The 14,908-nt window shown below is 49.4% G+C and overlaps 1 protein-coding gene across 4 annotated transcripts; it reads right to left on the minus strand.

The window, feature by feature from the left end:
- Positions 1-3,289: 3,289 nt before the first annotated feature.
- Fst (follistatin) lies at positions 3,290-10,507 on the minus strand. 4 transcript variants are annotated; one of them, XM_045138981.1, is made up of 6 exons: positions 10,420-10,507; positions 7,726-7,917; positions 6,791-7,009; positions 5,682-5,906; positions 4,215-4,442; positions 3,290-3,418 (listed from the first exon to the last, which is right to left on the minus strand). In XM_045138981.1, exons 1-6 carry the CDS (start codon positions 10,502-10,504, stop codon positions 3,336-3,338), a joined length of 1,032 nt encoding a protein of 343 aa, XP_044994916.1. In that variant the 5' UTR covers positions 10,505-10,507; the 3' UTR covers positions 3,290-3,335. The 4 variants fall into 4 exon arrangements, with proteins under 4 accessions (XP_044994916.1, XP_044994919.1, XP_044994915.1 ...); XM_045138984.1 differs by having other exon boundaries at positions 3,290-3,343; positions 4,215-4,445; XM_045138980.1 differs by having other exon boundaries at positions 4,215-4,445.
- Between the last annotated feature and the right edge of the window lie 4,401 nt (positions 10,508-14,908).

The raw sequence follows: 14,908 nt of genomic DNA on the forward strand, positions 1-14,908 counted from the left end.
CTTCTTCAATCACCTTTCCTTTATTCTTTAAGACTGGATTTCTCAGTGAACTTAGAACTTAATGGTTGGGTTAGACCCGCGAGCCTGGGGACCTAAGGGATTCCCTGTCTCTGCCTCTCTCACATGCCATGATAATGTGTGGTATTTTATGTGAGTCCTGGGGATCCAAACTCAAGTCCTAATGCTAGTGTGTCAAGAGTTGAGCCATTGAGTCATTCCCTCCTCAATCTTTAATTAGAAAAAAACAGAACTAGGGTTGGGGATGGAACTATGTGATAGGATAGTTAAGCAGAAAAGGTTTCTATTTTGAGGTTGCTAATGTAAGATGAGTGGAAATGTATGAAATTCCAAGAAGGAAAATGAGACGCACTGGTGTTAAGGGAATGGCTGATGCAGACAAACATGGAATAAAAACTTAAACAAAGAATAAGGATGTTGTTTAGAAGCTGAGATGTTAATTTTCTCTCTCTTGCTTGGGAGACATACACTGGTGCCTGTCGAATTTGATGTTTCTACTTTTTTTTTATAATTTCTTTTTGTTTATTTTATTTATTTATTTGAGAGTGATATATAAAGAGAGAGAGAGAGAGAGAGAGAGAGAGAGAGAGAGAGAGAGAGAGAATGGGTACGCCAAGGCTTCCAGCCACTGCAAACAAACTCCAGACACTTGTGCCCCCCTGGTGCATCTGGCTAATGTGGGTCCTGGGGAATTGAGCCTTGAACCGGGGTCCTTAGGCTTCACAGGCAAGTGCTTAACTGCTAATCCATCTCTCTAGCCCTGATGTTTCTACTCTTGATGGTCAGTGGCATGTTGAAAGCCTGGTAGCATCCCAGGAAGCAACAAATCTGGGAAGAGGGTCATGAAACTCTCTGAGTGTCTACTTTCTGTAGAGGTTCTTTCTCGAGAAGCTTGGTCAGTCCTTCCCCTGCCCTAGAGAACTGTAAGACACTCTTCTTCTTGCAGTTAATGGTAGTTGGTTTGTTTTTTGCACCTTTTCTAGGCATCCGGGAATGGCAAGTAACACAAAATCCTCACCTCCTGACTGTTAAACTGCCTGCCTCTGCCTCCGTCTAATTTATCTTTTGCTGACCAGCTGAGAGTCAATGGTTTCTGATGGTAATTTTTAGTAATATCTATCCTAAATCGGGATAGGCTTGTTTTTTATGTACTTTTTGAAGTCAGGTACTACTGTAGCCCAGGCTGACCTGGAATTCACTCTTTAGTCCCAGGACAGCCTCTCTCAAATGCACAGTGATCCTCCTGTCTCTGCCTCCCCAGTGCTGAGGTGAGAGGCCTGGCCAGGGACAGTCTTTCCAAACATCTTTGCTTAGCATTGGTAATACTGGGTCTTTGTTCTTTCCCTCCTGGTCTTCAGGTACCCCTACTCATCACACTGCAAAAGATTGGCAGGCTTTCTCCAACCTTGAGCGTGTCACCATTCAATGCCCACCAGCCAGGGGCATCGTCATATCACTGTGGAAGTGGCCTCCACTTTCAGCCCCATCTCACAGTCCCCAGAGTCTCGGAGCTACACCGCCCATTCCTGCAGTTCATATCTTCCCTTCTAGAATGTGCTGGCCACATACCAGTCTCTCTCCACTCCCCCCGCCCCCGCCACAGTGATGTATTAAATGGTGCAGTTTTAAATATGGAAGGCATACTTTCTTTAGATGAGGACAGTCGGCTATGAAGCCCCTGGTGGTGACCAGACAGACAGGAGTGCTTTAAGATGGCCTTAATAAGGGAAACTGTTGGCTTATTTTCGGGAGGAACCTGCGTGTCCAGCAAAGGTATTGTTGGTTCGTTTATTTTTCAAGCTCCACTAGGGTGATTTCTCACTATGGAGAATCGACTGTCCAGACCACTTGAAGCCACAGATATTATCATGTACTACTTAAAAAACCTTTTTTTTTTTTTGGTTCACTTTTATTTATTTATTTGAGAGTGACAGAGAAGAAAGAGGCAGAGAGAGAGAGAGAGAGAGAGAGAGAGAGAGAGAGAGAATGGGCGCGCCAGGGCCTCCAGCCACTGCAAATGAACTCCAGACGCGTGCTCCCCCTTGTGCATCTGGCTAACGTGGGTCTTGGGGAATTGAGCCTTGAACCAGGGTCCTTAGGCTTCACAGGCAAATGCTTAGCCACTAAGCCATCTCTCCAGCCCATACTACTTTTTTTTTAACCCTAAAGTTCTTTGATAGCAACAGCAATGGAGATCATTGACTTTTTGAAAATTTTTTTATTTTTTCACTCATCATTTATTTACAAATACACATTATAACTTTTATATACATTGCACATTTACATGGTAGAAAAGTACAAAACTATATATTTAAATGAATTTATATTTAACTTGCCATGTTTGAAAATATAAAATTGCATCAGAAAAAAGTATTATGAAAAGCAAGAAACTTGAACTGATAAAGCTTTGATAGAACTTTTGGTGAAACATTGGTTGAAAAAGAACTAATTCGAAGATACAGCCGACTCAAAGGAAACCCTTAGTGAAAGGCTGACTGTGTGTAACCTCCGCCTTCCGTTAGTCTCCCGACACCCACATCACCCCACTTCTTTGGATCTGTAACATTCCTAGAATTCTAATGCCACTCTCATGAATGCTTTCGTCAGAACAAGAGAACTGAAGAGGCAGTTTCCTCCAAGCGCATGTCCTCTGGACCTTGTATTTGAGGCAGAGTTATAATGCCTTTTGGTCAGTCAAGGTTCCTTGTAAACAAAACCCGAAGGATCGTGTATGTACAGATCAGGCAGCTGAGAATCCAATAAATAAAACATGACAGAAACTGACATGCAAATTTGTTAACAACAGTGAAATGAAGGGAGACAGATGAATGAGTGTGGCTAGTAAGGAATGGACTTAAATGGTTTACAAGGAAGGAAAAAAAAAACAAAAACAAGGTTTTACTTTACAAGCAAGAGACCTCACAATAAATAACAACTGCTCTTCCTCTCACGAATAAATTTCTTCAAAAACAAGGTGTACAGTCAATGAGACATTTTATGTATAAATTATAAAACATGACACAGTATAAATAAATGTCTACAAGTCTCAACTATGGGCCTTATCCAGTAGACCTCACAATGACCGCCTCTCCGTGCCCAGTGAGTAACAAGGTGGCCTCGGAGAGAGCTTTCGGACAAAGGTCCTTTAATGTAGAGTTTTCCCCCCAAATAAATAAGCATACACTTATTTACAGTATGGACAATATTTTTTTTCTTTTTTCTTTTCTTTTTTCTTTTGTGTTGCTGTTGTTTTTTTTCTTTTCTCTTCTTTTTCTTTTTCTTTTCATTTTGCCCAAAGGCTATGTCTGGAGGAGGGTTTACCACTCTAGAATGGAAGAGATAGGAAAGTTGTAGTCCTGGTCTTCATCCTCCTCCTCTTCCTCGGTATCTTCCGAAATGGCTAGATGGGGAATACAGGGAGCTGTTGTTTAAATGTGGACAACAGCAATGGAGAAGCAGCTCACTGTATGCTTTCAAAGCCCTCTGATTTCAAAGCCACACGACCGCCTCGGCATTTCTATATGACTTGCTGCAGTGTGGTGCTTTTTTTTTTTTTGTTTGTTTGTTTGTTTTGTTTTGGATTTTGGCATCTGATGTTATGCAATAAATTTATTTATTTATTTATTTATTTATTTATTTTAAAAAAACATAATCTATGAAGTCAAAACTGCAGAAAGTTCTGAAGAATCAATGGCTCGGGTTTTACGGGCAGATTCCTGAAATTAGATAAAAAGCGCTCTGGTGTTCCAGGTATCACGGCTTTTGCTGCTTTAATTCAGAGTTAGCATGGCAACTGCGAGAGGCAGCGGCCTGGGCGTGATAACGTAAAGCTGTCTTTAAAAAATAAAACCACACACACACAAACACGCGCGCGCGCACACACACACACACACACACTTTGGAAGCAGTTATAACTTAAGATTCCAGGGTTAATAAAGCAAAAAATGTCAAAGCAGCCTACTGGAGGGAAAGAATGAGGCACACATCCGTGAAGGTTGGTCCTTAAAGCAAGGCAGCATTGCAGAAGGCTCCCCCCCCCCCCACCACCCCCGGGTCCCTGCGGATCATGAGAAATTGCTGGTGGAATTTAGAGCTGGGTTTGCTGGGGAGGTCTGCGTGCTTTGGGAAGGAAGTGTTCTTTCCTCGGGGCTGGTCTGGGGACAGCCTGACATTGCAGTGAAGTTAATCCCACTTACAGTTGCAAGGTCCAGCGTGCTTGACTTCCAGCAGCGTGCCCGAGGAGCACGCGGCTTCCTTCATGGCACACTCGCTGGCGTACGTGGCATTATCACTGGCACACACAGGCTCATCCGACTTACTGTCGGGACACAGCTCATCACAGAGGGAGCACCGGCCTCTGCCGACTTTGAAATCCCATAGGCACTTTTTTCCACCACCACATTGGATATCTTCACAGGACTTTGCTTCTAGGATAAAATACACCTGTGATGAGTCAACTGCGTGGCCCTCTTCCCCCTTATTTCCATCCTGCTAGTTCCTTATTCATAAACACAAACACCCAATTTGTATTTTATTACTTCTGGGGGTTATCTTACAAACACTCAAACACACACACGCGCACACACACACACACATGCACAATGGTTTCCTACTTACTACAGTCATACGTGAAACAGTACTCTTTTTTTGGAAGATGATTTCACAATATCCTTGAGTTAAATACACATCGGATTATTTCCCACAAGTGGGATCTTAAAAGAAATGTCATCAATTATTCGAATTTGATAACAGGTTTTAGGAGCTGTTAAGTAATTATTTTTCACTTCCAGCAAGTCTGGCACTTAAAAATAATGTGTAAAATTGTGGGCTGGGAAAATGGCTTAGCGGTTAAGGCGTTTGCCTGAGAAGCCTAAGGACCCAGTTTGATTCCTCAGGACTGATGTCAGCCAGATGCACAAGGGGGTGGGGCGCATGTGTCTGGAATTCGTTTGCAGTGGCTGGAGGCCCTGGTGTGCCCATTCTCTCTTTCTATCTGTCTCTTTAGCTCTCCCTCTAATAAATAAATAAAATATTAAAAAAATAATGTGTAAAATTGTGTGTGGTCTAACTTTTCCAAGAGGGAACACTAATTTCTGCTTCCTATTGTCTTTTGATATATATCTCTCCAAATATGTGATATATATTAAATATTTTTTAAAAATTCATTTATTTATTTGTTTGAGAGTGACAGACACAGAGAGAAAGACAGATAGAGGGAGAGAGAGAGAATGGGCGCGCCAGGGCCTCTAGCCTCTGCAAACGAACTCCAGACGCGTGTGCCCCCTTGTGCATCTGGCTAACGTGGGACCTGGGGAACGGAGCCTCGAACCGGGGTCCTTAGGCTTCACAGGCAAGTGCTTAACCGCTAAGCCATCTCTCCAGCCCTATATTAAATATTTGATATATACCTATATCTATCTATCTATCTATCTATCTATCTATCATCTATCTATCCAAATGCCTCTCGGAAATGCTGGTTTCTAGGAGAAGTGTGGTGTTCATACCAGTTTACCAAAACATACTCTACACTCATTGCATTTTCCCTCTGGGACAACTGTTTTTGGAGAGGACTTGGGGATGTATTCCCAGGTGAGTCCCACAGTGCAACTAGTGTTTTGGATTCTCCCTTTTCCTTTTTCCTTTCCTCAATCCGGAATACCTACTGATACATCTTCCCTCGTAGGCTAGGCCAATGGACCTGCCCAGCAGGCAGGTGGCCTTCCTCAGGTGGCAGGCGCTGGAATACGTGATGCCGTCGTTCCCGCAGAGATACTGCTCTGCGGAAGAGGGCTCTGGGCAAAGCCGGTTACAGGTCACGCAGTATGCGTTGTTGGTCTGGTCCACCACACACGTGGAACTCCCTGGACAGAACACATCCCTGCACGTCTCTGGAAAGGCAGAAGGGAACACATGTCAGTCCACACCTTCCAGTCCTTATGGAGGAAGTCTTGATACTTTTGTGAAGGAAATAAATGTGGAGCATCCTCATCTTAAAAGGCATGTTTGGGGGCTGGAGAGATGGCTTAGCAGTTAAGGTGCCTGCCTGGGAAACCTAAGGACTCAAGGTTTGGTTCCCCCAGGACCCACCTAAGCCAGATGCACAAGGTGGTGCATGCATTTGGAGTTTGTTTGCAGTGGCTGGAGGCCATGGCATGCCCATTTCTTTCTATCTCTCCTGCACCTCTCAAATAAATAAATAAAATACTTTAAAATTTATTTTTGTCTATTTATTTGAGAGCAACAGACAGACACAGAGAAAAAGAGGCAGAGAGAGAGAGAGAGAGAGAGAGAGGGAGAGAGAAGGCGCACCAGGGCCTCCAGCCACTGCAAATGAACTCCAGATGCATGCGCCCCTTTGTGCATATCTGGCTTACGTGGGTCCTGGGGAATCGAGCCTCGAACCGGGGTCCTTAGGCTTTACAGGGAAACCATCTCTCCAGCCCCTAAAACACTTTCAAAAAAAAGGCATTTGTGGGAGCCCATCAGCTTAACACCTGAGACTCTAGGTGGCTTCCTTATGAACCCTTTATGTGGTGTCGTTATTCTTTCTGTTGTTGTTTCTCCAGGTTGGGTTCTCCCTCTAGCCCAGGCTGACCTGGAATTCACTCTGTAGTCTCAGGCTGGCCTCGAACTCACGGTGATCCTCCCACCTCTGCCTGCTGCGTGCTGGTCTGATCACCAGGCTCTAACAGTGGACTCTACTCCCGGGGGTCTAATTAAGGCCTGGCGTTGGAGGAGAGAGCCAGGGTCTTGCGCCACGCGGGGGACCTACTTTTACATTTGCCCTGGTACTGGACTTCCAGCTCCGGCTGCTCTTTGCACCGGGCCTTGAGGAGCGCGCACTCGCTGCGGTAGGTCTTGCCGTCCAGCCCGCACACGGGGCCCTTCCAGGTGATGTTCGAACAGTCCGGGGCGCAGACACAGCGGGGTTTGTTCTTCTTGTTCATGCGGCATTTCTTTCCGGGCCCACAGTCCACGTTCTCACAGGTTTCTAGGAGTCGGAAAGAGGCATGGAGCATTCGACGCCCATCCAGCAGTCTCGTGGGTCAGCCAGGGTGGATGGGTGGGATTGCGGTGGTGGAGAGAGGGCTTTGGATGCAATCTTGGGCAATGTTGCAGCAGGTTTGAGCTGAGCAGCCGTTGGGGGGGGGGGCGGGCAGGGGGGCTACCTGTCCTCTTAGAATACTGGAAAGGTGGTGAGGAGAAGAGCAGGGTGGGGGGAACCCCCAAATCACTTCCACCCAAGGAGCTAGGTGGGCCACTTCTACTACCATACTTAGCAAGAAGTGGCCTGGGGGGGGGGCAGTGAGAGGGCCCGCGAAGACTTTGTTTTGATTACAGGGTGTCTGGGACTGGTGTTGGGGTGGCGGAGAAGATGGGGGAACCCACCAGAGCACTCCCAAACCATCCTCTCTCTCTCAACCCCATCAGGACAGTGGGATTTGACTATGGGGTGTCTGTGTGTGTGTGTGTGTGTGTGGGCGGGGGGAGAGGGGGTTTGCAGCTAGGCAACTAGGACTGGTGGTGGGGTGTCGGAGAAGATGGGGGAACCCACCAGAGCTCTCTCCCAAACCATCCTCCCTCAACCCCATGCAGACAGTGGGAAAGCTGAGGACCAGACGCCCTCTACTGAGAGTTTAGGGAGGAGGAGAAGGAGAAGGAGGAGGAAGAGGAGGAACAGGCGGACGAGGAGGAGGGGGGACCCACCTTTACAAGGGATGCAGTTGGGGGCGCCCCCGTTGAAAATCATCCACTTGAAGAGCGTGTTGTCGTTGACGTCCTCCTCGGTCCAGGAGGTGCTGAGGCGGCCGGTGCTGCAGCACTCCTCCTTGCTGAGCTCGGTCTTGTAGAGGACCTGGCAGCGGCCGTTCTTGGCTTGTCGGAGCCAGCAGTTCCCAGCTGCAAGGAGAGACAAGGAGGGTGAAGGAGTGAGTGTGTGTTGGGGTGGGGGGCGGATGGAGGGAGCTGCTGGGGCAAAAGGAGCCCTGGTTAGGGATGGGATGGGAAAGGGAGGCAGGGGAGGAGACACAGGGAGGGTGGGTGAGGACCGGGAGAGAAGGGAAGGCAAGGGGAGAGAACGCATGCAATGGGGAGGGAGAGACAGGCGGGAGGAGGGAGAGGTGGGGAAGGTGGGTGGGTGGGTGGATGGGGATTGGAAAGCCCTGATCAGCGAGGCCGGGGGTGGGCGACCCAGGGAGGAACAGCGGATCGCGGGGCCCTTGCCATATCATGTCAGTTACCACTGACCCAGACACAACACGTGCACATTGCATTGACTTTTTCTTTTCTTTTTTTTTTTTTTTACAAGTCTGTTTACTTTTTTTTTTTTTTTTTGATCCGTCCCATTTCAGGGACTCGAAGAAGGGGAAGAAGAAGAAGAAGAAGAAATGTAGCAGATTAAAAAGAACCTGGACCAAAAAAAAAAAAAATTTAAAAAAAAATTACAACCCCCCCCCAAAAAAAAAAAACAATACAAAACAAAACAACAACAAAAATCCAGGATGCGACAGATGTTTTTACATGTCGGTTTCACGTAGGCGTCAGGGAATTATTTGTGACAGGGGTTAAGAAAAGTAGGAGGAAGGAGACAGAAAGAGAGAGAGAGAGGGAGAGACAGACAGAGAGAGAGAGAGAGAGAGAGAGAGAGAGAGGGAGAGAGGGAGAGAGATGAATCTTTTTAGAAGCTTAGATCAAGCCAAAGGCACTTGTGAAAAATGAAAGCAAAAAAAAAAAATTTTTTTTTTAAATAAATAAATAAATTGGAAAATAAACAGCCCCAGCTTGCGTCTGCCCCGGTGAGGCCTGGAGGCTCAGCCCGCCCGCCCGACGGGCCGCAGTGTTGCAACCGGCCGGGCCCCGGAGCCCGCCTGCCCGCCCCGCGGTCCCCGCGGTCTTTCGAAATCTTCCCCGCGCCCACGTCCCGGCACCGGGCAGCGCCTCTGGCAGCCAGGCCCGGGCGGGCAGGCCAGCCTCGCGGTGCCCCGGGCAGGAGGGGCAGCTCGCAACGTACAAAAAAAAAAAGAAAAAAAAAAAAGGAGAAAACGTGAACGCTCCCGGAGGCAAAAGAAGCCCGCTCAGGGGGATGGGGGAGACGGGGCACCGAGATTCAATCTACCTATTTCATGTCTTTCCCTCCAACACCCCCCCGCCCCCCCCCCCAAAAAAACCCTGGGCTAATCGTCTCCCCTGCTGACCGTCCCCCACCCCCACCCCAGCCCCCAGTCCCCTTGATGCGCCTTGGGTCTTTGGGGGAGGGGGCCGCAGGAAGACTTCTCCATGAATCATCTCTCACTGTGACTTTTAAACAATTTTGGACCTTAAGCTATTATATCATCCTCCTCCTCCTCCTTATTATTATTATTATTAATTTTTTACATTCTGCTCAAAGATTCATTAAACTAAAACAAATCTATTTTCTTTTCACGTTATAAGATAAACTTCAGAAACGTGTCCCGAATCCCTGTCAATGTCTAAATTCAGTTCAGGGCTGCACATTGTTTCAGACAGTTGAACTGAGGAATGAGGCAAAGAAGAGAAAACTGTAAAATACTCAAAAAAAAAGAAAAAAAAAGAAAAGAAAAAAAAGCCACTTCGGGCTAATCATTTGGCTTTTCACCCTCTTTCCGTTTCTCTCTTTTACCTTTCTTCTTTTTTTATTATTCTTTAATTTTTTTTTTTTGCGGGGCTGGGGGAGGGGTGGAGGAAGCATCCACCAAACATAAAATTACTTGCCTCTGAAAATTTCAGCACCTACATTTCCAAGTTTGGGCAAAGTTTCTGAAACCACGTCCCAGCAGCCACCTAAGAAAAAATTCAGTATCTCTTCGCCCATCCCCCCACTCCAGGTCTTTCTTATTTATTTATTTATTTATTATTATTTTAAAAAGTCATCCGAAGATGTGAGAGGCAGACAGGTTAGATGTGGGTCCAGATATGAAATCTCCACCATATGGATGCTGGGTCCCCTTCTTCCTAGCCAAGCGACTTTCTTTTCTTTTCTTTTTTTGGGGGGGGTGAGGAAGGGGTTCTGGGGGTGTCAAGAGATAACATCTTAAAGTCATCACGTCCACAACTTGGAGCATCTAACCCTAAGCACTCCCGGGGACTCTTGGACCCTCCTGGCAACTCAGTCCCTTTTCCGTCCTTAAGCAACTCCTCAGTCCTAAAAGTGTCACCTTGCCCGGTTGTTTTTTCTTTTTCTTTTCTTTCTTTTCTTTCTTTTTTTCCCTTGTCTTCTCCCTCCCCCCCAACCCACTCGAGTTTGGTACACTGGGACGTGGGTCCAACATCCATCTCTCGACAGTCGCTTGGAGATGATGTCTGGAGACCACAGGAGAAAGTGGAGTGTATCCCAATCCTTCCCCCCCACCCCACACCCCCGGGGGTGGGTTTGCCACTCACCCTGGGCGCTGCGATCTTCCATGAACTGACAGAGCAGCAGCAGCAGCAGGCAGAGCCCGCCGGGCTGGTGCCTGGCACGGACCATGGCTCGGGGGGCCGCCGGGGCGCAGGGGCGCAGGGGCGCGGAGAGGCGGCGGGGGGACTGGAGCCCAGCGAGCGGCGGAGGGCGCAGCGATCCCCGCGCTCGCCTGCGGACGCCCGCGCGATTCAATGGACGTCTGGAGCCCGGCGCAGCCTCGCTTTAAATCTAGACGGGGGTCTCCGGCGGTGTGCGGTGGGCGGTCTCCCAGTGTGTGTGCGTGCGTGTGTGTGTGTGTGTGTGTGTGTGTCTGTGTGTGGCTGTTGGGGAGGGCGGCCGCCACCGAGGGTGTGCCCGGCTCTTTGGTGGTGGTGGTGGTGGTGGTGATGGTGATGATGGTGATGGTGATGGTGTGTGTGTACTGGGGGGGGGGGGAGGTTGGTGGTGGTGGGTGGGGGAGTGGAGGGAGGGGGAGGTGGGGACGCTTTTAAAAGTTCCGTGTGAAATCAGGTGACGTTTCCCACCTTCTGGAAAAGCTTTTCCCAATTATCTGTCGGAAGGTGCCCAGCAATCAAAGCAGAGCGCTCGGGGAAGTGTGTGTGTGTGGAGGGGGGGGCTTGGGGGGGGGGAAAGGGGGCTGCTGGTGGTGATGGGGTGTTTGTGTGTGTGTGTTGTGGGGAGGGGGATCGCCCCGTTCTTATGTGCGTCGGAGCGAGAGGGAATGGAGTGGGGGGGGGGCGGGTAGGCCGGCCACTGGGGCGGGTGTGTGTTGGTGGTGGTGGTGGGAGAGAGAGAGAGAGAGAGAGAGAGAGAGAGAGAGAGACTGGGAGAGAGAGAGAGGGAGGGAGGGAGGGAGGGAGCACTGGCGACGCGTCCGGGGTGGGTGGGGAGCGAGCCGGGGTGGGGGGGGAGGGTGGCTTAGAACACCCACTTGGGTCCAGCCAGACGCCCGGCTGCTCGCGAACCCCGGGCAGGCGCGGGTGCCAGGGTGCGCGCGCCAAGGGAGTGCGGGCCAGTGTGTGTGTGTGTGTGGGGGGGGGGGGTGTCCCCGAGGAGGAGACCCTAGGGCGGGGGGTGGTGGTGGTGGTGACCTCAAGTCTTCAGGAATCGGGGGTGGGGGGGGGAGAGGCTTCCGAAACACTCAGCTTGGGGAGCCCCCTCGAGAGAGAGTCTCCTCGCTCGGGGCTCCCCCCCACTCTCTCTCTCTCTCTCTCTCTCTCTCTCTCTCTCTGCTCCCGTCCCCTCGTGGGGGCCCTTCTGGGCACACGCTGGGACCCGGGAGAGGTTTTGCGTCCTGGAGCCCTTGGTGGTCACCCTCCTGCCTGGTGTGTGGGTGTGTTTCTGGAGGGGGGGGGGTTGCTGCTGAGAACTCTCCGGTCCTATCCCCCCCACCACTACGTATGTACCCCCAACACCCCCAACTCTCCAGACACCTTCCCTTCCAGCCCAGCCGGCCCAGAGCCGGGCTGGGGACTCGGCCCCTCCGTCTCGACAAGTCAGAAGCAAATAAAAATGTGCAACACCTCGCTCCCCGCCAGCCCACCCCTGCCCGGCCCTCCCCGCCGCCCAGGCTCGCCCTCTCCCCGTCCTTCCTTCCTCTCTCTCTCTCTCTCTCTCTTTCTTTCTCTCTCTCTCTCTCTCTCTCTTTCTTCTTTCTTTCTTTTTCTTTTCCTCCCTTTCACTCCGCCGCCGCGTCGGCACTCGCAGCCCCGAGCGGGGGCGCCCACGTAGGCGGTCTGCGCCCTCCTCCCCCGCGCCCCAGCCTCAGCCCCGGGTCTCCGCCTCTCCTCCCTCTCCTTCCCTCCCTCTCTCTCTCCGATCTCTCTCTCTGCTCTCCCTCTCACCTCTCTGTTTTTCCTCTCCTCTCTCTCTCTCTTCCCCCTCTCTTCCTCTCCATCGCTCCCCTCTCTCTTCTGTCTTTCCTCTCTCTGGAATATGAATATGAATATACACACACACACACACACACATATATATATATATGCACATCTATTTTCTCAACATCAATAATGAACTTCTCTGGCCTCAGTTTATTAACTACAGTGCCTGGCACTGTTCACAGAAAGTTGGCGGGTCTCTCATTTATAACATTTTTTTTTTTTGGCACGGTTCAATGAAATTGTGGAGGCTATATACATACATACATACATACATATGTATATATACATATATATATTATATACATATAATGATTATCCTCCAGAAAATGCTACGTTGTTGCTTCCCAAGCTGCCCTTTTCATTGCTATTCTTTTTCCGCTTCTGAAGCCCTCATGACAGACAGACAGACAGACAGACAGACAGCGAAGTATGCAGACGAAATTCTTGGACCTTCGCAGGTCGCTGGGATTTGTTCAATGGATTTCAAATCCACCCTTCTTCGACGCACCCCCTCCCCTCCCGCCCCCCGCAACTTCTCCCAACCCCATCCCCCCCCACCCCCCCCCCCGCCAGACCCTTCCCCCAGTCCTCCTCTGGTCCCCCACCCCCGCCCCCTTCAGCCCCCTCCCACTCCCTCCACAACTGCAAATAACTCAGTGATAACAGATTTTTTTCCACCAACTGCAGGAGATAGTGCTAATCTTTTAATAAAAGATCCCATTACAATGGGATCTGTCTGGACAGACTATAATAGATCCCGAAATACAGCCGTGCTAATATTAGAAGACAGTTGTTTGGGTGCCTCTCAGACGGGGGCCCCCCCCAAGCCCCAAGCCCCAGCACCCCCCCCCCTTTGAAAGTGGGCATGAATCACAAAGCCCCGCGGCCCGCCGCACCTGCACCGCCAGCATTGGGGCAGCAGGCTGGCAAAAAAAAAAAAAAAGGAAAAAAAAGGAGGAAAAAAAGGGAAAAAAACCGGTGACCTCGCCGCCGCTTGTGGCTTTATAATTACCGTCTTGGGGACGCAGGGGAGGGGGCGCCGGGGGTGGGGTCCGGGGGTGGGTGGTGGAGATTGGCTTTTTACTTACTTCAGACGGCTCTGGGTGCTGTGTGTGTGTGTGTGTGTGTGTGTGTGTGTGTGTGTGTGTTCTCCACATCCTTCCTCTTCCCAGATTCATTGGGTCTGCTTCTATCTGTCTGTCTGTCTGTCTGTCTGCCTCTCTCCCTGCCACTCCATCCCTTCAGCTCTTTCCCACTCCTTCCCGGCTTTCTGTCTTCTCTCTCTATGGCCCATGCTCCCCCCCTTTCCCCCCCCAACCCTTTCCCCTCCTGTCTCCTGTTCTCTTCCCTCCAACGCATTAATGTGGAGTTGTTTAGTGCCCTCTAATGGTAGGCGACATTAACAATTAATAGCCAGCTGTCCCCCTTGCTGGAGCCGCCACGCCATGGCAGAGTTCCAAAGTTGACTCTATCTCTCCTTTTTATTCAGAGATGCTTATGTGCTGGGAAGAAAGTTTTTGTTTACCTCCCCTTCAAAGGTCCTCAACGCCCCAAGCCCCCCCCCCACCCACCCAACACCACACCACCGCCCCATCCCGGGCGAAAATGTACTTGAAGGAAAAGGGAAAAGTTAACCATCATTGTAACTTGGCCCTTCCTCCCCAGACATTTTTTTTTTTCTCCTTCCTCAAACTGAAGACACGCAGCTTTTTATTGCTTTTATCAAACTCTATGTCCAGGCTTGAAAAATAAGTTCAACACTCTAAATCCGTAGATCTTTCATGGCGGATGATTGACTCCAGGGCGGGTAAGACTTCTTTAAGACTGAAATATAATAATTACAGGATTTTATATTTGTTTCCAGCATAAATACGTTTTTTGTTTCAGTCCTGAATCAGCAAGGTAGCTTTTGGAAGTTGGGAGGACCTTATTACACTTTGCAATGTGGAGTCACATAAAGTGTGTGTCTGCTTTTTAGAAACATTGCGTATTTCCCTCTCTCTCTCTCTCTCTTTCAATCTCTACTTGCATGTCTGTGCAGAGGCCAGAGAATCTCAGGTGTCCCCCTCTATCGCCCTTTCCCCTGAGCTCCAGGGAGTCTCCTGTCTCTGTCTCCCTCATTGCCAGGGTGACAGGCATATGAAGCCACGGAGGGCTTTTTATGTGGGCCCTGGAGGATCCAACTCAGGTAGCTGTGTTTACTCGGCAAGCAGCCCCTAGTTGTAAATGAAGCCACCATACCCGGAGGAATATAAGGTCACATTTTAATTCAGTTTATATTCTCAGGATGGTCTTGGAACGTTTGCTTTAAAGACTGTAATCAGCCCCCTCACTTTGAAAAACAACACACAAAGCCATGAAAAGTATGATGGACCTTGTATGTTCTTGTTAGATTTAAATTTGCTTCACTGACATATGCACATGAAATCTGTTGATGTAAAAAGGCCATAAAAGAATTAATAAATCTACTTTTTTTTTTTTTCTGAGGTAGGGTCTTATTCTGGCCCAGGCTGATCTGGAATTCACTATGTAGTCTCAGGGTGGCCTTGACCTCATGGCAATCCTCCTACCTCTGCCCCCAAGTACTGGG

This window comes from Jaculus jaculus, chromosome 20 (assembly GCF_020740685.1).
Source record: "Jaculus jaculus isolate mJacJac1 chromosome 20, mJacJac1.mat.Y.cur, whole genome shotgun sequence".
Classification (NCBI taxonomy): domain Eukaryota; kingdom Metazoa; phylum Chordata; class Mammalia; order Rodentia; family Dipodidae; genus Jaculus; species Jaculus jaculus.

What these genes read in the sequence shown, in the direction of transcription:
- Fst (XM_045138980.1), bottom strand. Translation starts at nt 10,504, where the DNA reads ATGGTCCGTGCCAGGCACCAGCCCGGCGGGCTCTGCCTGCTGCTGCTG. An exon ending in CAACTGCATCCCTTGTAAAG is followed by an intron (nt 7,010 to 7,725) that starts GTGGGTCCCCCC and finishes TCCGACTCCTAG; the next exon opens with AAACCTGTGAGAACGTGGAC. An exon ending in GCACGCTGGACCTTGCAACT is followed by an intron (nt 3,419 to 4,214) that starts GTAAGTGGGATT and finishes TTCCCCATCTAG; the next exon opens with CCATTTCGGAAGATACCGAG.